At 38.5% G+C, this 26,045-nt stretch overlaps 1 protein-coding gene across 1 annotated transcript in view; it reads right to left on the bottom strand.

Annotated features, from left to right (window-relative positions):
• Window positions 1-25,389, bottom strand: part of LOC140210552 (cadherin-like protein 26) — a 35,471-nt gene extending 10,082 nt beyond the window's left edge. The window contains exons 1-10 of the mRNA XM_072279605.1: window positions 25,381-25,389; window positions 24,864-25,011; window positions 19,599-19,765; window positions 19,338-19,466; window positions 16,692-16,877; window positions 15,012-15,271; window positions 11,992-12,134; window positions 11,533-11,766; window positions 3,213-3,250; window positions 2,126-2,224 (exon numbers count right to left, since the gene is read on the bottom strand). Of these exons, the coding sequence (XP_072135706.1) occupies window positions 2,126-2,224; window positions 3,213-3,250; window positions 11,533-11,766; window positions 11,992-12,134; window positions 15,012-15,271; window positions 16,692-16,877; window positions 19,338-19,466; window positions 19,599-19,765; window positions 24,864-25,011; window positions 25,381-25,389 (1,413 nt within the window). The remainder of the gene's footprint in view (window positions 1-2,125; window positions 2,225-3,212; window positions 3,251-11,532; window positions 11,767-11,991; window positions 12,135-15,011; window positions 15,272-16,691; window positions 16,878-19,337; window positions 19,467-19,598; window positions 19,766-24,863; window positions 25,012-25,380) is intronic.
• Between the last annotated feature and the right edge of the window lie 656 nt (window positions 25,390-26,045).

The raw sequence follows: 26,045 nt of genomic DNA, 5'->3' as shown, positions 1-26,045 counted from the left end.
ACCAATTAGGAATCGTTAGAAAGGTTTTGTGAATGAGAAGTTGTGTCTCAGAAATCTTAGTGTTTTTTTGAAGAGGTAAACAAGAGGACTGATGAGGGCAGCATGGTGGACATTTTTTTAACAAAGCTTTTGACAAGATCCCATATGAAAAGCTTATCTGGAAGGTTAGGTTACATAGGATCCAAGGGAAGCAAGCTAAGTAGAAAGACAATTGGCCTGATGGGAGGAAACAGAGGATGATAGTAGAAGATTGTTTTTTTTGGACTGGAAGCTAGTAACGGTTATTACTCATCAACCATCAGGCTCTCAAATCAAAGGGGATAACTTCACTCAACTTCACTTGTCACATTATTGAAATGTTCCCAGCTTGTTGCCTTTAGCACATTGGTTGAATACCCATGTTGGTGTGACCTTTTATTGATTCTGTTATGGTTATTATTTTATTAAGGATTTATTGAGTATGCCCACAAGAAAATAAATCTCATGGTTGTAAATGGTAACATATCTGTACTTTGATAATAAATTTACTTTGAACTTTAACTAGTGGTACTATTGTTGTTTATGGTGAGGTAAAGAAATGTCTCTATCAAAGGATGTGCAAGCCACTCCTTCCCTCCGCTGGCCTGCAGGGCAAGGTAAAGCACATGCTTAGCCCCATGATCAGGGTCATATGAAGCCTTGGAAGCAAGTAGTGGATAGTTGTGTGAGCAGCTGGTCCATATCACAAGTTCTGGTTATGCAATCATTGACGGTAGGCAGAAAATCTCTGAAGAGTATTGATAATGTTTGGGGTCACCCATCTTGTAAAGACACTGCCCAGAAGAATGTAATGGCAAATCACTTCTGTAGAAAAAATTGCGAAGAGCAATCTTGGCCATGGACAGAGAAAAGAATAAGAACGGTGTGAAGGAGGTCTTCCTCGCAGGCAAGGATCAAATTAAAGACAGATGGAAGACCATGATCACCCATGTCATACGACACGGCACATAATAATAATGATGATGAGTTTGAATGAGAATCTGCAAGACATGTTTCATAAGACACTAAAATAATTGGTATCATAGACAGTGAAAAAGGTTATCAAAATTTAAAAGGGGATCTTGATTAGCAAGGTACAGTAAGTGTGTTCAGAAATGGTAAAAGGCATTCAACCCGAAGAAGTGCAAGGTGTTGTATTTTGTAAGGTCTGACCAGGATAGGACTTTCACAGTGCATGGTAGACAGAGGACCTAGGACACGACTACAGTGGATTATAGTTAACTGGGTTATCTGTTATTCAAGATAGCAAATTATTTGGTACAATTCTTAAAGACAAAAACTAAATTGAGAAAATAACCAGATGTCCCTTTGTTTATTTGGGATACTATGTCACTTAATTGGGACAGGAAACTATTGCTAGCAATTTCTAACTATTGTCAGGTGCAAGAACTTTAGATAGTACACTATTAGATATCACACCATGTTTAGAGTGATCAGTTTTTAAGTAGCATTAGTTGCATGTGTATGTGTTCAAAAAGCAATGATTTTTGTCACTGACAGTTGGCAAAAAAATAAGCCATTATCTATATGGAGTTTGTGCATTCTCCCTGTGACCGAATGTGTTTCCTGCAAAGACATGCAGTTAGGATTATGAGTTGTGTGCAAGCACAAGAAGCATGGCGACACTTGCGGGCTGTCCCCAGCGCAATCCTTGGACTGTGTTGATTGTTGACACAAAACAACACATTTCACTATTATTTTTCAATGTACATGTGACATATAAAGCTAATCTTTAATCATTACCTGAGAAGAAGTAATCAATACCAAGGCACAGCAATCAGGAACTATGATAGCCCCACCAAATAATGAGCTACTATTTTATATATTTTATATTTCTTGCTGCCTTTACTTTATTTATTTGAATATGACAATGCTGAAGGAAATCAAAACCTTTGTTTATATTTGTTTTTATTTGCTGTTGGCAAAAGAACTCATCTTAATAAGGTACAGAAAGTTCATGCACTTGAACTTAACTGCTTCCTGCAAAGACATATACATTGTCAAGTAATATTTTAAATTAAAACTAAATGCATCTAAAATAGCTATCATCACACCTTTAAGTGAAATTAAAAGGCCAATTACTTACTCCAACATTTCTTTGACTGCCATAATTGATTGTATTCCTTTTAACACCCAGCCCGACTTCATTGGAAACTACTTGTGATGAAAGAATACTTGCTGGCTTCTGTAGTGAAAAAGGAATTATGTCTTTCAAATGATTTCATAAATTCAGTACATGGTGAACGAGGGTAATTTGTAATTGTCATTAGAGCAGTGAATGAATCTTAACTGATATAGTTCCACCAGAATGTTGCATGAACAGATGTGCTATACATAGAGATTATTTAACACATTCAAATGATGCTCAAAGGCTTGTATTTTCGAATTGTATTATAAATTAATGAACTATAATGAGTTATATGGAAAGATGGAACTGGTTAGGACTGTATTCTTTATAACATAGAAGATTGAGAGGAGATTTGATAGAGGTATTCAAAATTATGAGGGATATAGATAAGGTAAATGTAAGAAGGCTTTTTCCACTGAAGTTGGGTGGAATTATAACCAGAGGTCACAGGTTAAGGGTAAAAGGTGAGAAGTTTAAGGGGAACATGAGGGGAAACTTCTTCACTCACAGGGTTGGTAGAGTGTGGAATGAGCTGCCAGCACAAATGATCCGTGTGAACTTGATTTCAATGTTTAGGAGAAGTTTGGATAGGCACTTCGATAACAGGAGTATTAAAGGCTATGGACCCAGTGCAGGTTGTTGGGAGTAGGCAGTTCAAATGGTTTCAACATGGACTAGATGGGCTGAAGGACTTGTTTCTGTGCTGTATTTCCCTATGACTCTATGACTAGGTGTCAATGTAGGAAATGTCCATTCGCTGATGAAATTTATTAACGTTGTTGATCATCAGGGTAGTCTTCAAAAACAAAACACTGTCAACAGCTTTGATGTCATCAGCAAACTGACTGGTAACATTTCCTGTAATCAGTTGATAAAATTGGCACAATAATCACAGATGAAATTTAATCCTCAGAAATATGTTTTGGAAAGATGGATAAGACTAGCATGTATACACAGAATATTATGACTGAGGAAGAGAGAGATTTTGGGAACATGTCCAAGAATCTTGAGCACAGATGGTTAAGACGTCAAATAGGATACTTACCTTCTCCAGTGAGGCATGGAATATAAGAGCAGTGAGTTCTAGAACAAGTATATAAAGAATTAGATAATAATGGAAATGTGATTACTACACAGTGATACCCTTGGTCTGCAGAGCCTCTTTCTGGCCGCATACTTTAATAGACTCTACAGGTAATATAAAAATTAAACATGCATCTTAATGACTTTCACTGATTACTTATGTTTACTCAGTAGAATGGACAATAAATTAACTAATGTTGTCATAAAATTGCAATGCACAGAGGTTTAAAACAGATTTCATTTACTCGCCTGAATCTCTACAGGAACTCCTTCATCATTGTATTTAATCAAGGTCCACACAGGTTCATTGTAAGGTTTCAAAAACAACTTTTTAGATGTGCAAAACAGGAGTAAGCATAATCCCACTGCAAAATTTTAAAGGAAAAGAATGCATAGTTTAATCAGTTAATGTTCATTTGGGCACCAATCATTAATAGTCTTAATCCTCACACATATTCCAATCTAGTGTAATGCATTTACTGTAGTGTTCACAATGTATTCTCCTCTGCATGAAGAAACAAAATGCAAATTGAGTAATCACCTTACAGAATGCCTGCTGGAGCATCCCTGAGGTTTTACTGCCTATCATATCAGTCCTTCATCGGACTCCTCTGCATTCCCTGAAACTTAATAAACTTGTTTCTCCTTTCCACTTCTAACATTGATCTTTGACCTGATGCATTTGCTTTGTTTCTCTGCTTCAGATGCAGACTGACTTGCTTTATTTGATATATCTTTGATTATTTTAGCTTATTTTAGATTTCCAGCATCTGCAGGGTTTTTTTTATAATCTTCATTCAGAAGTTCTTTATTCTTTCCATCTCCCATTGGGTAAAAGATACAAAAACATGGAAGTATCCACCACCAGGTTCAAGGACAGCTTCTATCCCACATTATAAGAATGTTTCTCTAGTATGATAAGATTTACTCTTGTCTTCACAATCTTCCTCATCATGGTCTTGCATCTTATTGTCGATCTTCACTGCACTTTTATTGTAACTGTAACACTTCATTTTGCATTCTGTTATTGATATCCCTTTGTACTGCCTCTATGTACAGATGTGATGAAATAGTCTGTATGGATGGCGTGTAACACAATTTTTCCCCAGTATCTCAGTACACATAGCAATACTAAACCAACTTACAACTTTAAAGATCTATTGCACAGAGTACAGAAAAAGTGTGTTCCTAGTAGAAGGAAGGATGGAGATGGAAAGATAAGAGAACCTTGGATGTCCGAAGAGATGAAGAATTTAGTCAAGAAAAACAGGGGAAAGCATGTAAAGCTTCAGAAGTCAGGATCAAACAAAGCCCATGAGGAGTATAAGCAAGCCAGAAAAGAACTAAAGGGAATTAGGAAAGACAGGAGAGGCTCTGAAAAATCTTTGGCAAGTAGGACTAAGGTGAATCCCAGGGCATTCCATGCATACATCAAAAGCAAAAGGATAACTAGGGAGAGTGTGAGACTACTCAAAGATAAAGGGAGTAAAATTTCCTTGGATACAGAGAACATGAGTGAGGTTCTTAATCAGTATTTAGTATTACCAAGGAAAGGGATATGGAGGACTAGGAGATCAGTGCTGAGTGTATAAATACATTAAGGCTTTTAGAGGTCATGGAGGAATTGTTGAACTTTCTAATGAGGATTAAGGTGGACAAGTCTCCAGGGCCTGATGTGATTTGCCCCAGGGTATTGAAGGAGGCAAGAGATGAGATTGCTGGACCCTTGACCTGTATCTTTGTGTCCTCTCTAGCCATAGGCGAGGTCCCAGAAAACTGGCAAGTGGCTTATGTTGTACCTCTATCTAAGAAGAGAACAAGAGAAAATCCTGGGAACTATAGACTGATGAGTCTCATGTCAGTTGTAGAGAAATTGCTGAAGAAAATTCTTAGAGTTAGAATATAAAAGTATTTGGAAACTCACAGCTTAACTAGGGAGAGGCAGCATGGCTTTGTGCGTGGCAAGTCATGCCTTACCAACTTGATTGAGTTTTTTGCCAAGTTGACAAGAGAGATTGATGAATAGGGCAGTGGTTGTTATCCACATGGATTTTAGTAAGTCATTTAACCAAGTCCCTCATGAGAGGCTAATCCAGAAGATTAAAATGCATGGGACCCACAGTTAATTGGCTGGTTAGATTCAGAACTGGTGTGTGCATAAAAGACAGAGGGTAGTGGTTGGATGCATTTGAGTTGGAGGTGTGTAATTATTGGAGTTCCACAGGGATCTGTGCTGACCCCTCTGCTGTTTGTAATGTATATAAATGACCTGGATGAAAATGTAGATGGGTAGGTTGGTAAATTTGCAGATGACACCAAGATTGGTGGAGTTTTGGATAGTGTAGAAGACTGGCAAAGGATACAGCACGATATAGATCAGTTGCAGATGGGCTGAGAAATGGCAGATGGAGTTTAACCGAGATAAATGTGAGTGTTGCATCTCGGTAGGGCAAGCTCAAGGAGACAAGCAAGATCCTTAACAGTGTTGCTGAGCAGAAAGATCTTGGGATCAAAGTTCATAGCTCCTTGAAAGTGGCTACACAGATTGATAAGGTGATCAGAAGGCTCGTTGAATATTTGCTCTTATTAGTCAAGGCATTAAGTTCAAAAGTCAGGAGGTTATGTTGCAAGTATATAAAATTCTGGTTGGGCCACATCTGGAGTATTGTGCACAGTTCTAGTTGCCCCACAGCAGAAACGATGTTGCGGCTTTGGAGAGGGTGCAGAAGAGGCTTACCAGGATGTTACCTAGTTCAGAGGGATGTGCTATCGCAAGAGATTGGATAAACTTGTGCTGTTCTCTCTGGCCCATCAGAGACTGAGAGGAGATCTGATAGAGGTTTATGAGATTATGAGAGGCAAACAATAGATTGAAGATGAGAGGGGGCAGGTTCAAGGTGGATGGGTGGGGAAACTTTTTTACTCAGAGAGTGGTGGATGCCTGGAGTGCACTGCCTGGTGTGGTGATGGATGCAAATGCATTAGAGGCTTTTTAAGAGACGTTTGGATAGGCACATGTATTTAAGGAAGACAGAGGGATATGGACATAGTATAGGTAGGAGGGATTAGTGTTTGGGTGCTTTTGATTTGGCTTTTAGCTGGTTCAGCACAACATTGTGGACCAAATGGCCTGATCCTGTGCTGTACCTGTCAACGTTCTATGTTCTATGTTTAACAATAGAATAACAGTAGCATGATAACAGCACAATCAAGTATTACAAGGTGTAAACTACAACAAAGAACTTTGTTCTGTAATCAAATGGAATTTATTGTAACAGAAACAGTATGTTAAAACAATCAGTGTTTTTTGAATATGGTGAATGGACATTCAATTTTTAAAAGGACACTAATGGCAGTTGTATACAGGCCTCCAAACAGCAGCCAGGATGTGGATTACAAATTACAGCAGGAGATAGAAAAAGCATGTCAGAAGGGCAATGTCATGATAATCATTGGAAATTTTAATATGAAAGTGGATTGGGAAAACCAGGCTAGTACCCGACCTCAAGAGAGAGAATTTGTAAAATGTCTAAGGGATGGATTTTCAGATCAGTTTGTTGTTGAACCTTCTAGGGGATCGGCTGTGCTGGATTGGGTGTTGGTGTAATGATCTGGAGGTGATAAGAGAGCTTAAGGTTAAGGAACGCTTAGGAAACAGTGATCACAATATGATCGAGTTCACTTTGAAATTTGAGAAGGAGAAACTAAATCCCAATGTGTCGGTATTTCAGTGGAATAAAAGGAAATTACAATGGCATGAGAGGGGAACTGGCCAAGGTTGACTGGAAAAAGACACTAGCAGGAAGGACAGCAGAGCAGCAATGGCTGGAATTTCTGCGAAAAATGAGGGAAGTGCAAGACAGATATATTCCAAATAAGAAGAAATTTTCGAATGGAAGAAGGACACTACCATGGCTGACAAGTGAAGTCAGAGTCAAAGTAAAAGCAAAAGAGAGGGCATACAAGGAAGCCAAAGCTGGTGGAAAGATAGAGAATTGGGAAGCTAATAAAAATTTGCAGAAGGAAACTAAGAAGGTCATTAGGAAGGAAAAGATGAGTTATGAAAGGAAACTGGTGAATAATATCAAAGAAGATACTCAAAGTTTTTTTTAAGTATATAAAGGGTAAAAGGGAGTTTAGGGTGGATCAAGGACCAATAGAAAATGACACTGGAGATATTGTAATGAGAGACGCAGAGATGGCAAAATGGGAGGTAGTGCTTTAGCACTGCTGGCCCACCACCTCGAGGGAGTCTTTATCATGAGCGGGCCAAAACTCCTGAAGACAGGTGGCAGATCAACTGATGATCCCACTGGTGATAGCACAGGACAGTTAACATCTTAGTCCAAGTGTACTTTTAACACTTAACTCATCAGTCTTCTCAATGGAAGACATCTGCAGTATACCGGACATTCAAGAGTGTCAGGGAAGTGAAGTATGTGCAATGAAAATTATGACTGAGAAGGTGTTCAAGAAGCTTAATGGTCTGAGGGTGGATAAATCTCCAGGACCTGATGGAATGCACCCTTGGGTTCTGAAGAAAGTAGTTGGAGAGATTGTGGAGGCATTAACAATGATCTTTCAAGAACCGATAGATTCTGGCATTGTACCGGATGACCGGAAAATTGCAAATGTTACTCCACTATTCAGGAAGGGTGGGAGGCAGCAGAAAGGAATCTATAGACCTGTTAGTCTGACATCAGTAGTTGGTAAGTTGTGTGCAGTTTTGGGCTCCTTATTTTCGAAAGGGTATACTAACATTGGAGAGGGTTCAGAGAAGATTCACAAGAATGATTCCAGGAATGAAAGGGTTACCGTATGAGGAACGTCTGGCAGATCTTGAGCTGTATTCCCTGGAGTTCAGGAGAATGGGGTGGGGGGGGATCTCATAGAAACATTCTGAATGTTAAAAGGCCTGAACAGATTAGATATGGCAAAGTTATTTCCCTTAGTAGAGAAGTCCGGGACACCAGGGTATGACTTCAGGATTGAATGATTTCCATTTAGAACAGAGGTGCAGAGAAATTACTTCAGTCAGAAGGTGGTAAATCTGTGGAATTTGCCGCCACAAACGGCTGTGGAGGCCAAGTCATTGGGTACATTTAAGGCAGAGATAGATAGGTTCTTGATTAGCCAAGGCATCAAAGGGTATGGGGAGAAGTCAGGGGAATGGAGATGACTGGAAGAATTGGATCAGCCCATGATTGAATGGTGCAACAGACTCGATGGGCCGAATGACCTAATTCTGCTCCTATATCTTGTAGTCTTTTGGTCAATTGACTGTTTACTTCCTGCAGTACATTGTTGGTATACACACTTCCCTGTTTATTAGGTAGATATAGCTTACCTCAAGAACAACAGATCTGAATTGAACTTTTTTTAAATTGTTGATGTACCTAACTTTTTAAGTGCTTAAAATATGTAATGTAAAACATTTTCAGAGATGATATTTTGATCAGATCTAAGGCAGTACTTACACTCCTTCAGGCTTCTGGTAAATAGAAACATAAATCCAAAATTTATGATCCTTACTTTGCATAAGAATGAAGTTCAGTAAAACTTCCTGTTCTGTTTGACAGCATAAATCAAGGTAAGTTCAATGCATTATGAAAACCTGCTGGTAAAGCTATTAATTTAAATGTCTGAAGTGTTGAAAGTCAACCCTTAGGCAGAAATTTCTGCATTTCATTTGAGTGTGAATTGAGCTCTCCTTTAACAAAACCACTGTAGTTTCCAGCAAAGCTTACCTCAGAAAATATTTTGCTTTGCTCAACAGGCCAGACACTAAACCCTCACTACCCATCTTCACAAACTCTCACCAGACCTTGACTCCCATCCACACATTTTTTTTATTATTCATTATTACTGAGGAATTGCTGCATTGGCAGACAGGATTTTAAACCTGCTCCCCTATTGCTCTCTCAGATGGAAGTTCACGGCACTATGTCTTCCCTAGTGTCCTGGACAATATTTATCCATCAGGCAGCATGCCAAACACAAATTTCTTGATCATTTCACCCTTGTTGTTTATAGGGCCTCCATGTTAATACATGGCTTGCTGTATTTCTGGCATTAATGACTGCTATTTAGGAACTTCCGTGGCCAGAAAGTATATTGATGTGACCTATAAGTGCTCCTTATTTCAATTTTTTATTTAGGTAAAGAGTTGCCATGTCTCCATTAACGTCAATGATTATCAGGCCTTGCCCTAACAGAAGTGACTACTCTTCCCCACCTTCACTGTAAATTAAACCAGCTCGTTTTTCACTCTCGTATTTCTGCCAGATGATCTATGACTGGAAGCATTAATTCCATTTCTCTTCCGACCTGCTGTGTGTTTTTAGTTGAAGTCACTGGAGGTTTAATTGCATAAACAGGTTGTATCATAGTTTTATTCAACAAAGTTTCTCACAATATGCAAATCAGGAACAAATGGCATTAGCTGTTGGCCAGCGTTAGTTCTAATTTCTTTGAAGCCACTGAAGCAGAAGTTCCTCTGAAGGGAGATGCCATCATAAAGCTCAATGGTTTTACCTTGAGTGGGGCAAATACTCTTTTCCTTGCAAAACAGGATGCAGATTTCTTCCTTGACATTAAAAGCTTGGCACTTCGTGTCCCCATTATATACCAGGGTATCTATCAATATACCAATATCCAATGGTGCAACGTCTATGGAAATTTGACTGTTTGTCTCACAAACATTCAATAACTGAGTTTTACAACCAAATTATATATAAATAATTCTAATCCAATTTCCTCACCAAACAACTTAAGATGCTGGGAATCTAAAACAAAACCAGAAAATGCTGAAAATATTTAGCCTTGAAGATACTGTACCCTTATTTCTGATGGAATCTCCATTTGTCTCTTATGCTTTGCTAATCCTCAATGGCTTCTGTTTCTCTTCTTTATCTTGAAAATTTATTGAGCAAACCTCACTTCAATAGTCACAGTACTTTTGTCAGCAAATGTCTTCAGCTACAGTACCAACACTACCTGTGCTATCTGGACAAACTTGGTTTTCACCTTTCACTGACATTCACTTTGCTTTCTCCAATTCCAACAAGTTAACAGTTGCTAGTATTCTCACTTTTCCGGTTCCGATGGAAGTTGTTTGATCTAAAATATTAACTGCTTTTTCTCAACAAACTCTCAATAATCCACTGAGTATTTTCCACTTCTTCAATTTTTCTACTCAAATTTTTGAAAAATTAGTTAAAGTTGCTTTTAATAATGGAAAGCATTCAAATATTTTAACAATATGTGGCTTTGAATGTAAAACTAAATTCTACGAGAGCAAATAACAAACTGCTGGAGAAATTTAGCAGATTCAGCAACGTAAGGGGGAAAACCAAAATGTTGGCAATTCCTTTTCCCCCTCAGATGCTACTTGACCAGCTGAGCTCCTCCTGTGTTTTTTTTTGTTCCAGATTCCAGTATCTGCAGTCCCATATGTCTCTATAAAATCATACTGATCTATCCTTAAATATATAACTTCTTCAAAGTAGCATCAGACCATGAAATAATGCGACATGTTCAGCTGAATATAAAAATAGCTGATATGGATATTTTGAGTTTGGGTATACTTACAAATTAAGAATAATAAACCAGCAAAGAGAAAACCAATTGCAGCTCTGCCCAAGAAGGATGTTGCAGGCATTGGAGCAGGACATGTTTTCCCATCAATGCAATGGCAAACATGTAAATTCAGTGAACTTTCCTTGGAAATTCCTTGCCTATCTCGGATTTTGAAAGGTATGCTGTAATTTCCAATGGGAACTTTTCTTATTCTGTTGAGCTGAACAGTGGTATCTAACAAAACAAATAAGAACAACATTAGAGTACTTACAGATAATAACATTGCACACTATCATTACAACACAGTCGTTGTAAAAAAAATCAAATATAATGAATATTCTGAGAGGACAAATAATGGCAAGAGAATCAAGTATCAACCTCTCATTATTTGCACTATCTTTTCCCCTGATAGCCAGCATTCATTCTGAGGGACCTTCCTTTAGTCTTGAAAGTTAACTTTTCAATTAAATGCCATCTTTATACAGCCAATAAAGATTGACAGAGTGTAATAGCTCAAGATGGTCTTTGCTTTTCATAGCATGCCATAGTAAATATTTCATCAACAAAACATTATTACTAGAAGATTGAAATATTAATTTGATAGTTCACATATTTTTACCTAAGATGTAGAGCATTTGTAGGTTTTTTGTTTTAATATTTTTTTCATTTATTACATTTAAAGAAAACGCATTATTGATGCATACCTGTTGTTTTACCTAATTCCCAGTTTTTCTTTATATTTTGTTCATTGTCCAACAATTCAAATGTAAAGGGACTACTGAAGGGCTCTAGGTCCTTATCATTTGCTGTAACCGTTATAAATTTCATTTCTCCATCATCACACATGTCTTCATATTCAGTTTCCAGATATGGTTGATTATCATTAATGTCTGATAGAATAATAGACATTGTGCCAGTTCCTGTCATGGGATTCTCACCTAAAGTAGGAAGAGATGCAATCAATACTAAAATTAAATGGTAACATAAATTTCCCTCGGAAGTAAATGGTTTGTAACAAAACATATGAATGGAGAAACTGAGAGAGAGCCTGCCATGTGTTGATAGTCTAATTAAAAATGTGCATAAACAGATGCTAATGTCTATGTTCTATTTGTTCATATTCAAGCAAGTGAGCTGTAAATAAATGTCCAGAAAATACTTACCAAATTCAATTGCATGCACTGTAAATACGTAAACACTGTTATTCACGTACGGGGATTCTCTGTCCAATTCTTTTACTGTTGTGACAACACCAGTTTCTGAATCTACAGTCACCCATCCTGCTGGTTCATCACCTTTATAATATCTTTCCAACAAAAAGAGACAGACTAGGTTAGCCAGGAATTCAGATTGTTTAAAACTAAGAAGGTTTATATAGTCTCCTAAACTGCATTCAATTATCTGAGGAAATCGCTTCTTACTTTATAATAGCTTATGGGAGCATGGATGTCAACATTTGAGGAATAGAAACCTTCAGGATTAGGCAGTCATTGTTGGAAATCCAAACACTATATGGGGGATATGCTGAGCCAGAGGAGAACTGACAACTAATTAAATTAAGAAAGTTTGCATGAGTCAACTTTCCCAGTGCCTAGAGGTCCTCTTCAGGCACATCTGATCAACTTCCATTACTACGGCGCGTGGCCAAGTGGTTAAGGCTTTCATGTAGTGACTTGAAGGCCGCTAGTTCGAGCCTTGGCTGAGGCAGCGTATGTGTCCTTGAACAAGGCACTTAACCACACACTGCTCTGCGACAACACTGCTACCAAGCTGTATGGGTCCCAATGCCCTTCCCTTGGACAACATCGGTGGCGTGGAGAGGGGAGACTTCCAGCATGGGCAACTGCTGGTCTTCCATACAACCTTGCCCAGGCCTGCACCCTGGAAAACTTCCAAGGCACAAGTCCATAGTCCCATGAGACTAACGGATGCCTAACTAACTATGGAGGGACCACTACTTCTGGAAGTTTCCAACTTCAGATCTGGACAGGATGAGACATAATTTCCCAGGCAAAGTACGCAAATGACAATTGATTTGGAAGCCCATGGCCTGGTTAAATTTCCAAAGTGATCACTATCATATTCCACTCTGAAAATAACTAATTATCATTTGTGTGATTTTGAAAAGTATTTTGCCTTTCAATACATTCAGCAACACAAAATGTTGGTTTCAGGACGCACCTGTGGAGGGGAATGACACAATCAACATTTTGGGCCAAGACCCTTCATCAAGATTGGAAAGGAGGGGGCAGAAGCCAAAACAAGAAAATGGGGAGGGGGAAAAGCAAGAAGATGGAAGGTGATAGGTGGAAGAGGTGAAGGGCAGAAGAAACAATAATCTGATAGGAGGCAATAGTGAAGCATAGATGAAAGGGAAGAAGGAGGAGCATCAGAGGGAGGTGATGAGCATCTGAGGAGAAGAGAAGGGGAAAGAGGTGAGCTATTATGGGGTATGGAAAATCAGAGAAGGGGTGGGGGTAGAAATCGACGTTCATGCTGTCAGTTTGGAAGTTACCCAGACAAAACATGAGTTGTTGCTCCTCCAACCAGAATGTGGCCTCATCCTGGCAGTAGAGGCAATGGACCAACACGTCAGAATGGAAATAGGAAATCAAATTTAAATAGGTGCCCATCGGGGAATCTCTGCTTTTGTGGCAGACAGCACTCAATGAACCAGACCCCAATTTATATCAAGTCTCGCCGAAGTAGAGAAGGCTACAACAGGAGCCCAGATGCTGTAGGTGATCCCAGCTGTCTTGCAGGTGAATTGTCATCTCACCTGGAAGGACTGATTTGAGTCCTGAATGGTAGTAGCAGGGTGGGGGGTATAGGGGAAGATGTAGCACCTGTGCCACTTACAGAGATAAGTGCCAGGAGGCACATGAGTGGGGAAGGATGAGTGGACAAGGAAGTCATACTGACTCATATGGAAAGCTGAACCTGGGAGTGGGATGCGGGGGGGCGTGGGGGGGGGAAGAGAGAAAGATGTGATTAGTGGTTAGATCCCACTGTAGATAGTGAAAGTAATGGAGAATTAAGTACTGGATACAGAGGCTTATGGTGTGATAGGTAAGGACAAGGATAACCCTTTCTCTGTTATGGCAAAAGGAGGATGGGTGCAGGAAATGAGGTAGATAGAGGGGAGGGCAGCGTCTATGGTAATAGAAGGAAAACCTTGTTCTTTAAGCAAGGAGGACACCTCAGATGTTCTAGAGTGGAAAGCCTCACCCTGAGAACAGATGTAGACAGAGGAAATGAAAAAAAAATGAGTAGCATTTTTATAAGTGACAGGGTGGGAAGTCAAGATAGCTATGAGAGTCGGTAGGTTTATAAAAGATATCACTAGATAGCCTGTCACAGAGAGATTGAGAAAAGGGGGAGAAGTGTCAGAGATTGACCAAAATAGCAGCGTGGAAGTTGGATGCAAATTTGATGAAAATGACAAGCTCAGCATGTTTGTAGGAAGCAGCACCAATACACTTATCAATGTAGCGCAGAAAGACTTGAGGAATGTTATCAGTGTAGGCTTGGAACATGGATTGTTCCACATGGCTGACAAAAAGGCACACATAGGTGAGTCTCATACACATGCCAATGGAAAGTGAGAGAAGCTAAAAAGAGAAACTGCTGATGGAGGACCATCCATCGATGCAGCCTGACTTGTTGAGTTCCTCCAGCATTTTGTGCATGCTGCTCAAGATTTCCAGTATCTGCAGGATCTCTTGAGTTTATAATTTCAATGGATTCGGTCACTTATGAACTTTCTGTAGCTAGATACTGGCACGTATGGTGATGTTAGTGAGTAAGATAATTTATTTGATATTTTTGACTGCCTCTTGACTTGTATACTGGGCCATGTCATTTTCTATTGTTCTGCCAGCATTCTCAACAAAATGTTGACAAACAAAAGATCTTTATCTTATAATCCATTGGTTATGTGGTATTTCATTTCACGTGCTGCTTTTATATTTAAATTACTTAAATTCACTCATTATGTAGTAGCAAAACCATATTTACACATTATCCAGCTGATCCTATGGCATTGGCTCACCATGCCAAAGGCTTAATTAAAACTTCACTTTTCATAATCAAAGAAATGTAACAATAATCTGGAATACTGTAGCAAAAAAAACTGCATGTTTCAATGTTTCACATTATTATTCTGTAGATTTCAGTATCTTACTTGATGGAATGTTTATAAAATTTGTCAGTATCATAAGCATTGAATTTTCCCAGAACTCTTCCAGGTTTTTCGCCTTCATGCTCATTAACAACTAACACTGGAGGATCAAACACTGGGTGGTCATTCACATCCTTCACAGTAATAACTGCAGATAACACTTCTGGTTCCATAGGCTTTGTATCCAGACATGTGAAAAGTGGCTCTTCATTCTCCACAGTGATTTTAAGATTCCTTTTAGGACCAAGCTCATAATCCAGAGACTGCAATAGTAAGAAACACAAACACTTTGAATTAAATATCTTCCGGAGTTTTTCCTTCTGTGGCCAACTCAGTTTATGAACACCCAATGTGTGCACAATCTGCATTTTTGAACAACATCTGGGACTCCAGTGGAATGGATTTGCAGGCTGCTCTAGGGCTGCAGGCATCTCCTATTCTGGGTTTATGCAGCTACATTTCTGATTTGTGAGTAGTTCAGGTTACAGACCTTGTCGTAACCTGGAGGGAATTCTGCATTCTACAACAACAGTCAATTATGTACTGTTCTTTGTGTATTGTCAAAGCTCTGAATAAAGGTTCAGGCACGCTGAGTTGTCTTTGTTTTTGTTTTGGATAACGCTTACTTGTGGTTGAATAATACTGATTTCTGAAAGAATTCCAATCTTTACTTCGGTGATCACAAAATAATTAAAGGCCTCAAGATTGTAGAAATAAATGTGACTTCTGAATTGACAGAAATGTGAAGCAAGGAAGAATCACGTTCAAATTTTAAAGTTCAAAGTACGTTTAATATCAATGTACATATACTATATACAACCTTGAGATTCATCTCCTTACAGGCAGTCACAAAACAAAGAAACCCAACAGAACACATTAAAAAAGTAGAAAGGAACATTAATTTTAATCCAGAGGTTGTGATGATGACATTTTAGTAACTACACGTGACACTATTTAAAAATACTGGAAGCCTTTCCAAATGCTTTCTTAATGATTGATCAACAATGTGTCTTGTCATTCAACATCTACAAAGCTTTAGTAATTGGGTCCTGGAATATAATAATATTTATTTGCACATCAACTATTAAAGTCAATAGACATTTTTCAGCATTAATACATTAATTTCTAACAGCTGAAGTTTATTTGAAATCCAACTCATCATTTCAGATTCAGATATGTTCAAAATAAGATCATCACTGTGGCTAATGTTGTTTGTTAGTCTTTGGAAGCAGGCTAAATTTGATTGTGCATTTTTGAATGATCAAATTAGCCATAAAGAATTGAAGTATTACAAATGGAATAATTGGAACAGAAAAGGAAACCAAGTTGTGATGTTTTCTTTCCCTGACTAGATGATAGTAAGTACAAGTACATAGATACAGTTTTAGACTTAGTTACCTGAACTAAAAATTAAATCCATAGATATAGAAATCTCACCCCAGAGTTTTGATATTGATCACTTGATCACCAAATCTAAAAGGCAGAAACATTAACTTAATTCAATAATAACAAAAATTGCATACGACTAATATTAAAGAATGAAGGAAAATTTTGCATTCCAGCTGCAATATAAAATTGAAAATTATAAATATTTATATTGGAAACAATACAAATGAAGATAACATATTTCTCTTTACCCACTTTTCCTTCAAGCAAAATTAAAGCAGAGTTACCATATCATACCTTTATCAGACTCAGTAGACCCTCATTTGTTTCTGGATCTGTTTCCATTTTATAATTTTCATTTTCATTCCCTTCTATTATTTTAAACTTTGCCCTCCAGGCTGGTGTATTGGGAGTGTCTTGATCAGTAACACCTACTTGTAATATAACCATGTTTTTGGCACTCTCATTGATAATTGCTGAAGCCTAGTGAAAAGAAAATTAGATAGGTCACAGAAAAAAAAACAAGTACACCAAACCTTTATACTCCAAAGCCAAAATAGATAGTTTTTTTTAATTATGTAGACTCTCCAGTGCTCAAATTCCTTTGCTCCTTGAGAAATGAACCAGAATTTACATTCAGTGACCACTTTCTTAGGTACCCTCCTGTGGCCATTGAGTGTATGTTTGTGGTCTCGCGACGCTGTAGCCCCTCCACTTCAGGGTTCAACATTTTATGCATTCAGAGATGCTCTTCTGCACATCGCTGTTGTAACAGGTGGTTATTTGAGTTACTGTTGCCTTCCTGTCAATTTAAACCAGCCGTTCTCCTCTGATCTTTCTAATTAACAAGACATTTTTGCCCACAGAACTGCCACTCACTGGATTTTTTTTTTGTCTTTTACAACATTCTCTGTAAATTCTAGAGATTGTTATGTGTGACAACCCCAGGAGATCGGCAGTTTCTGGGATACTCGGACCACCCCATATGGCACCAACATTCAGTCCATGGTCAATGTCACTTAGATCACATTTCTTTCCCATTCTTGTGTTTGCTCTGAACAACAACTTGACCACGTCTGTATGCTTTTTTGCACTGAGTTGCTGCTACATGATTGAGTGATTAGATATCTGCATTAATAAGCTGGTGTACAAGTATACCTAATATAGAGGCCACTGAGTGGATATACTCTTAAAACTGCTGCTTGCACCTGCATCTATAGTTCATTTGAATTATTGATAATGTTCTACTCAATAAATAGGGAAAACTGCAATTCTATCCTCTACAAACAATACAATGTTAGTCCAAATAATTAGACAGGAAGTTGTAAATAGAGAAGTACTTGTAAAACAATATTTCAAATGATATTAAAGACTTTTGAAATCAATTTAAAACAAATTATGTACTAATTTAAAATAATTTTGCATTGGCATGGAGTTCTGTCAGTTTTTGCATTCATACAAATTGTATTATATGACAATGTTAGACAATTTTGCAAGGAACACCTGTGTACAGAAATTCATGATGGTGACAGGAGAATATTATGGTGCCAGATAAGCACGTGTGACAAAGGCATCAGCAAGGAATTTTGGAGTGGAAAAGCATATGAAGATATTCTAAATTGTCAAGAGTTTCTCAATAGAAAAGTAGAAAGTGCTTGTTCAATGTTCTCTTGCACTCTCCCTGAGGACATCGTCTCATATCTTTTCTCTGTTCTGTGTTCTCATTCACATCTCCAGTAGGATGTTAATCACTTTTATACCTGCTCATCTTTGAAACTCACTTCTCCATCTTCAGTGAGTGTACACTGCAGCTAGCTTGGAAAAGGCTCCAACATCTACTCCCAGTTACAGATTAGAATGAGACATTGATAGAACATAGAAATGCAGCTGGACTGAGAAGTGGCAGATGGACTTCAATCTGGAAATGTGTGAAGTGGCTCACCTTGGAATAGTGAATTTGAAAGCAGAATACAAGATTAATGGCAGGATTCTTAAGAGTGTGGAGGAAAAGAAGGATCTTGGGGTTCACATCCATAGATCCTTCAATATTTCAGCATAAGTTGATAGGGTGGTGAAGAAGGCATAAGGTGCATTGGCCTTTATTAGTTAGGGGATTAAGTTCAAGAGCTCTGAGGTAATGTTTCAGCTCTATAAGACTCCACTTTGATCATACTTAGAGTATTGTGCTAATTTCTGGTCATTTCACTCTAGGAAGGAAGAGGAATTATTAGGATGCTGCCTGGATTAGACAGCATTAGCTTATAAGGATGGCTTGAGCAAACTAGGGCTTTTCTCTTTGAAGAAAAGGAAGATGAGAGGTAACATGTTAGAGGTATATTGTATGGTAAGAGTCATATATTGAATGGACAACCAAAGACTTTTCTCGGGGGGGGGGGTGGCGATAGGTTAATACATGGGAGCATAAATTTAAGGTGCTTGAAGGAAATTATATGGGGCAGGATATCAGAGGCAGGTTTCTAACCACAAAGAGTGGTGGGTGTGTGAAACACACAGCCAGGGGCGGTGGTAGGGGCAAACACTTTGCAATGAATTAAGAAACTCTTAGATAAGCACAGGGATGAAGGAAGAATGGAGGACTGCATGGCCTTGGAGAAGGTTAAAGCATTGGCACCATATGTTGGGCCAAATGGCCTGTACTATACTGCACTGTTCTGTGTTCCGTTATGCAAATTGAGGAGGTGCATGTATGCATATTTGCATCCAGTTGTTATGTGTATTACATACCTTTTCAAAAGTAGTCAAATTTAAGTTACTGTGCACATCTCAGTTCAGCAGTATCCAAATACAAAGGAATTAAACACAGATGAGGAGCTATAGAGCTGGATTGTACTTTGATTTGAAGTAAGCGAAGTCCACCCAACCCCCATCCTCTTCATTCCTTGTACTTAATACTCCCCTTAAAGTTTCTTTAAAAATACTTACACTTTTCTGTATGAAAATAGGAGGATGGGTATTGGAATCTATCACTTTGAACTTCACTTGCGCAGAAGATGAAAGCACGTTCCGTCCATTGTCTCTTGCTGTAATGATTAATGAATAAGATTTGATGGCCTAGAACACAAATAAGAATCAGACCTTACAAACAATGACTTTAAAATTTTAAGTCATAGTAAATGACAAGTGTCTGGGCTGTCTAGACATAATCAAAGCAGTCTGGATTAAATCTCCAGATGCTGTACATACCTCATAGTCTAAACATTTTTGAAGAAAAATGGTTCCATTGTTTTCATCAATTCTAAACATACTCAAAGGTGTTTTAGGATCTTGAGATATAATAGAGTATGAAACTTGTCCATTACCACTGCTTATTTCATCAGGATCTTCTGCTTTAATTCTGAAGACACTTGTCCCTGAAACACAGAGCATGAAGTGCTCAGTAAATTTGTTTTAACATCTGGCCATCTAGCTGTCCTCCTCCAACCTGCATGTAAGCAGAGACTAAAGAGCAAGCCACCAGAAGTAAAGGCAATATATGGGTGGCCATGGGAGGCAGAGGAAGAGCTATGGGACTGTGGACTGTGCCATGTTTATGGATTCATCAGAGAACCTAAATGAATACACCATGGTTGACTGCCGATGACTAGAAATCTTCCACAGGGGTCGGTGTTGGGACTGTTCTTTTCACATTATATGCCAATGATTTGGCTGATGGAATTGATGGCTTTGTGGGCAGCTTTGTGGATGATATGAAGATAGGTGGAGGGGCAAGTAGTACAGAAGAACCAGAAAGTCTGCAGAAGGACTTAGACAGATAGGGAGAATGAGTGAAGAAGTGGCAGATGGAATATGGTTTAGTGAAGTGTTTGGTCATGCACTTTTCTAAATGGGAAGAAAATTTTTAAAAATCAGAGGGACTTTGGAGTCCTTGCATAGGATTCCCTAGAAATTAGCTTGCAGATTGAGTCACTGTTAAGGAAGGCAAATGCAATGTTAGGCTTCATTAAAGAAGACAAGAATATAAAAGCAAGGATGGAATGGTGATGTTTTATAAGTCCTGGGGTCAGTCTGCACTTGGAGTACTGTGAGCCGTTTTGGGCCCATTATTAAAGAAAAGGTTAGCTGGCATTGGAAATGGCCCACAGGAGGTTAGATTCACAAGAATGACTCTGGGAATTAAAGGGTTAATGTATGAGGAGCATTTAATGGTTCTGAACCTGTACATAGAAACATAGAAAACATACAGCACAATACAGGCCCTTCGGCCCACAAAGCTGTCCATACATGTCCCTACCTTAGAACTACCTAGGCTTTACCCATAGCCTTCTATTTTTCTAAGCTCCATGTAGCTATCCAGGAGTCTCTTAAAAGACCCTATCATTTCCGCCTCCACCACCACCGCCGACAGCCCTTTCCACGCACTCACTACTCTCTGCGTAAAAAACTTAACCCTGACATCTCCTCTGTACCTACTTCCAAGCATCTTAAAACTATGCCCTTTCATGCCAGCCATTTCAGCCCTGGGGAAAAGCCTCTGACTATCCACACTATCAATGCCTCTCATTATCTTATACACATCTCTGATTATCTTGTACCTGCTATAGTTTAGAAGAACGGGGGAAGGGGAGGTTGAAACCTATCAAATATTGAAAGGTCTAAACAGAGTAGTAGATGTGGGGAGGATATTTCCTACAATGGGGGAGACTAGGACCAGAATGCAGTCTCAGAATAGAGGGACATCCAGTTAGAGCAGTGATGAGGAGGAAGTTCTTTTGCCAGAGAGTAGAGAATCTTTGGAATTCATTGGTAAAGATGGCTGTGGAGTCCATTGAGTATATTTAAAGTGGAGGTGGATAAGTTCTTGATTAGTTAGGTATTAAAGGTTACAGGGTAAAGTCTGGAATTGAGAAGGATAATAAATCAGCCACGATGGAACAGTGGAGCAGATTCGATGGTCTGAATGGCCTAGTTCTGCTCCTATGTCTTATGGTTGTCATGGACTTTAAAGACACCCATGGGCAAGTGGGACCCCATGAGTCTTCCCCCACCAGAAGCCCTGGAAGAACCATGAGATTCAAAATCTGATGACGGCTAGATCTAAAGTATTCGGAACTGGCAATCTAGAAAAATACAAGAGATCCAGGTATGACTCTTCAATAGCACATAAAAACGATAAATAAAATCAAAATATATATCTTAAAAGGTAATACATGATTCTCCTGCTTCCCAAGTGGTTGTCCTTCCAATAAATTAAGTCAAGAATAGATTTTGTGGACTCTTTGTTTACTGTTCATTTTTGTTTTTGATTTCAGAATACATAATCCATATTTAGGGGTAACCAGCTTGTTTATAATTGTTGAAAATTCAGAATGCAACCAGTCAAAGCAACATGCATTTTAGTGTGCAGTGGGTTGTACATCTTCTGCATTTGACAAAGTGGAAAGTCTTTCTAATCAAGTAAGAGATGCCATAAAATCCACTTTATAAATCACTCAAAGACCAGCAACTAGGAGTCCTTGGAAGCCTGGAGTTGTGGGGGGTGGTGGGGGGGGAGGTCCAGTATTAGCTAGTCAAGAGGTCAATCAGAGCCTGAAGGTCAATCGGTAGTCCGGAGAACAAAGATCAGTGGATGGTGCCTGGAGGCCTGTTCTTGAGTTGTAGGACTGTCCCTTTAAGTGGATAGATGGGAGGGAGGAAAGGGACTTGATTTGTTACTTGTTGTGTTCTGTGTTGTTCTGCTGAGCATTGTGTGCATGCAGTTTTGGCACTGGAATGTGTGACTTGCAGGCTGTTCCCAGCAAATATATAGGTTGGTGATGGGTGTTCAAACAAATAATGCATTTCAATATATGTTTCGATGTACGAGGGGTGATTGATAAGTTTGTGGCCTAAGGTAGAAGGAGTTAATTTTAGAAAACCTAGCACACTTATTTTGCAACATAGTCCCCTCCTACATTTACACACTTAGTCCAGCGGTCGTGGAGCACACGGATCCCTTCTTTGTAGAAGTCGGCATCTTGGACCTCCAGAAAGTGGTCCACAGCAGGGGTAATTGATAGGTAGAAGGAGATGGGTTATTAACTTCAAACTTTCTGTATAATCACTCAAAGAATTGAACTACACGTGTATGTAAAGAGAGTTGTATAACTCATCTCCTTCTACCTTAGGCCACGAACTTATCAATCACTTCTGCTGTGGACCATTTTCTGGAGGTCCAAGATGCCGACTTCTACAAAGGAGGGATCTGTGTGCTCCACAACCACTGGACTAAGTGTGTAAATGTAGGAGGGGACTATGTTGCAAAATAAATGTGCTAGGTTTTCTAAAATTGACTCTGTCTACCTTAGGCCACGAACTTATCAATCACCCCTCCTACAAGTGATAAGTAAATCTAAATCTGAATCTGTGCTTACCACCCACGAAATGCATACAACTACAATTTGCACATTAATTTGATTATGATGAAGTTTTATTTTGCATTCAAAAGCATAACTTTTCCATTCCATAATTGAAACAGAAACCCTTCTATAAAGGCCTGCCAACATGGATGAGATATTAAATTAATGCCTGGTCTGCATCTTTGGTTAAGCATTTAAAGGTTCCACATCTTCATTTCATTTAAGGGGCCTGTCCTAACTGGTTGCATCACAGCCTGCTATGGAAACGCCAATGCCCAGGAACAGAAAAGTCTACAGAATGTGGTAGATATAGCCCAGTCCCTCACAGGCAACGGCTCTCCCTGCTATTAAGCACATTTACATGGAACACTGCCTCAAGAAAGCAGCACCCATCATCAAGGAATCCCACCATCCAGCCCATGCTCCCTTCTCGCTGCTACCATTGCACCAGAGGTACAGAAGGCTTAGGTCCCATACCACCAGGCTCAGGAACAATTATTACCCTACAACCGGTGTGGATAACTACATTCACTGTGAGTCCTGAAAAAAGGTCTCAGCATGAAACGTCAACTGTTTATTCTTTTCCATAGATATTGCCTGGCCTGCTGACTTCCTCCAGCTTTGTGCCCATTTTGCTCTACATTCGTCACAACTCTGAGCTGATCCTACACCCTACAGACTCACTTTCAAAGACTCCTTACAAATCATGTTCTCAGTACGTTTTTTTAATCGTTTGTTTGCACAGTTTGTCTTCTTTTGTACATTGGTCATTTGTCAGTCTTTGTTTATCTATAGATTTTCATAAATTCTGTCGTATCTATTTTTCTGCAAATATCTGTAAGAAAGTAAATCTCAAGGTAGTATATGGTAACATATGTAATTTCATTATAAATTTTACTTCGACTTTTATCTTTGATTCTTGCGAGTAATTATTGTTCTTTGATTTACATATCAAGGGTCTATATTCAATAAATGTACATGACCTGTCAAAATATCAACCCTGGCATCAGCCTTTCTACAGTGATAGATCTTTTATCTCTGGATTTGTCACTCTGTATGGCACTAAGGTGGCATGTCAGAAGAGTTGTCTTGTAAGTGAAATGTCACATATTGATCTTCTCAATAAAATAAAAGATCCTCCAGCAATATCAAGGAATTCCATCCACATTTTATCCTCTATCAAATACTGTCCCTTCAAAAATTTGTTTTTTATTATTGCATTGTAGTTTGCACAGTAGTTTGACTATTGCATATTCCAAGATTATGATAGCGACTATCCTGCCAAAGTGCTTGGTTTTCTATTGAACCAGTACAGTCCTTCTGGTAAAAGTATTCCCACAATGTTGTTGGGTAGGGAGTTTCAGGATTTAGAATCAGTGATAATCAATGAACAAGGTGGCTTGGAGAGGAACCCTTTGATGCGGATATTTCCATGCAACTTTGTTGGTACAGATTGTAGATTTGGGAAGTATTGTCAGAATCGCCAAGAAAAATGTATTTTGTAAAAGCTATACACTACAGCTTCTGTGTACTGGTGTTGAAGGAACTGAATGATTAAGGCTGTGGCTGGGATGCCAAAGAAGCAACTTGGTATTAAGTTACTCGATGTTGTTAGAACCCTGCTTATGCAAGCAAGTAGAAATTATTCTATCACCATCCTGATTTATGCCTTGTAGTTAGTAGAAATCTTTTGGACTGTCAGGTGGTGTGTCACTCTCAAGAAGACTCCTACTTTCTGATTTGTCCTTGTATCTACAGAAATTATGAGGCTGGTCCACTTGATTTATGAGCAGTAATGAACCCTAAGCTATTGAAGATGAGTGGCTTGGCAACTGAAATGTCCTTGAATGTTAAGGATAGGTCATTTAACACTCTAGATAGAAATGGTTATTTGGCATTTTCATGTGAAGTATGCTACGTGCAACCTATCAGCTCTTCCTGCAGTGTTGTCTTTGTCTTATTCTCAAACAGGCAAAGATTGCTTCATTTTTTGCAAAAGTAACTATATTAATTAGGCATTATTTCTTTCTTTCTTTCTGAACAATAATATACAGGTGCTGATTAAATGAAAAGAAATATAAAAGCATAGATCTGTTTTGATAGAGGCTCCTACCTGGATATGTACTTTCCAATATGTCAACATTATATACATCTTGTTTGAATTTAGGGCTATTGTCATTAATATCAATCACTTGAATTCTATATAATATGTGGTCATCAATTATCTTCAAAGTAGCTCTGTCCATAGCATCAACTTTAAACTAAAAAGTCAAAAAGGAAGTATTAGATAAAATACAAAATTAATTATACATTAGCAAATTCAATGTAGTTATTTTCTCAAAATAAGTATATTCAGTAAGCACTAAAAACTGTGTTATATATTTAAGTTATGATAAAACTATGGAACCATACAGCAGAGAAATGAGCCCTTAAAACTCACATTGCTCATGCCAATTATAATGTCCATCTATGATAATCCCATTTTCCCACATTAGGCCCATTACTCTCTACTTATTTCTCATTCCTGTCCAAGTGCCTTATCATATCTGATTCTACCACCTCATCCGGCAGCTCATCCAAATAGAAAAAAAACTTAATATCAGATGCCCTTTAAAATTTTCCCATCTCACCTTAACCATTTCCTTCTAGCTTAAGACTCCCCTACTTCGGTAAAGTGATTCTGATCACCTGTGCTGCTCATAATTTTATAAACTTCCATAATATCACCCTATTAGAAAGATCTTTCATGCATCATTCTCTAACAGCAATAATCCAATGTGGTGCTGAATGGTGACCACTATTAAAATTGAAGGAAAAAAAATCAGAAAATTAATGAAAGTTTTTTTTTCAGGCTGCCTGATGACAGAAGATTGGACAAATTGGGTGAGTTTAGGGGCCTAAAAAATAAATGTATTGAAACATAAAAATCCCGACTATATGGCCACCAAAACAATGTTTCCCCTAGTCCAGTGGAAGAATCTAGTTCTGAAAGACATAAGTGAAAAATAACTGATTATATGTTCAAGTCAGACACGAAGAGAAAGTTTCTTCTCTCAGAGGCTTATGAATTTTTGGAACTCTCTCCCTCAAAGGGATGGTGGAATCAGAGTCTTTGAATAACTTCAAGCAGAGATAATTAGATTTGCAAGGGAATGAGAGGTTATTAGGGATGAAACAGAGGAAAGAATGGTGCAGTCACACAGCTGGTACAGTCACTACCGCATGGCATAGAGATCCAAGTTCAATCCTACTATTGGTTCTCTTTATATGGAAGTTGTATGGGAGAATAAAAAAA

The sequence above is a fragment of the Mobula birostris genome, chromosome 2, assembly GCF_030028105.1.
Source record: "Mobula birostris isolate sMobBir1 chromosome 2, sMobBir1.hap1, whole genome shotgun sequence".
Lineage (NCBI taxonomy): Eukaryota > Metazoa > Chordata > Chondrichthyes > Myliobatiformes > Myliobatidae > Mobula > Mobula birostris.
This window is presented reverse-complemented; position numbering and strand designations above follow the sequence as displayed.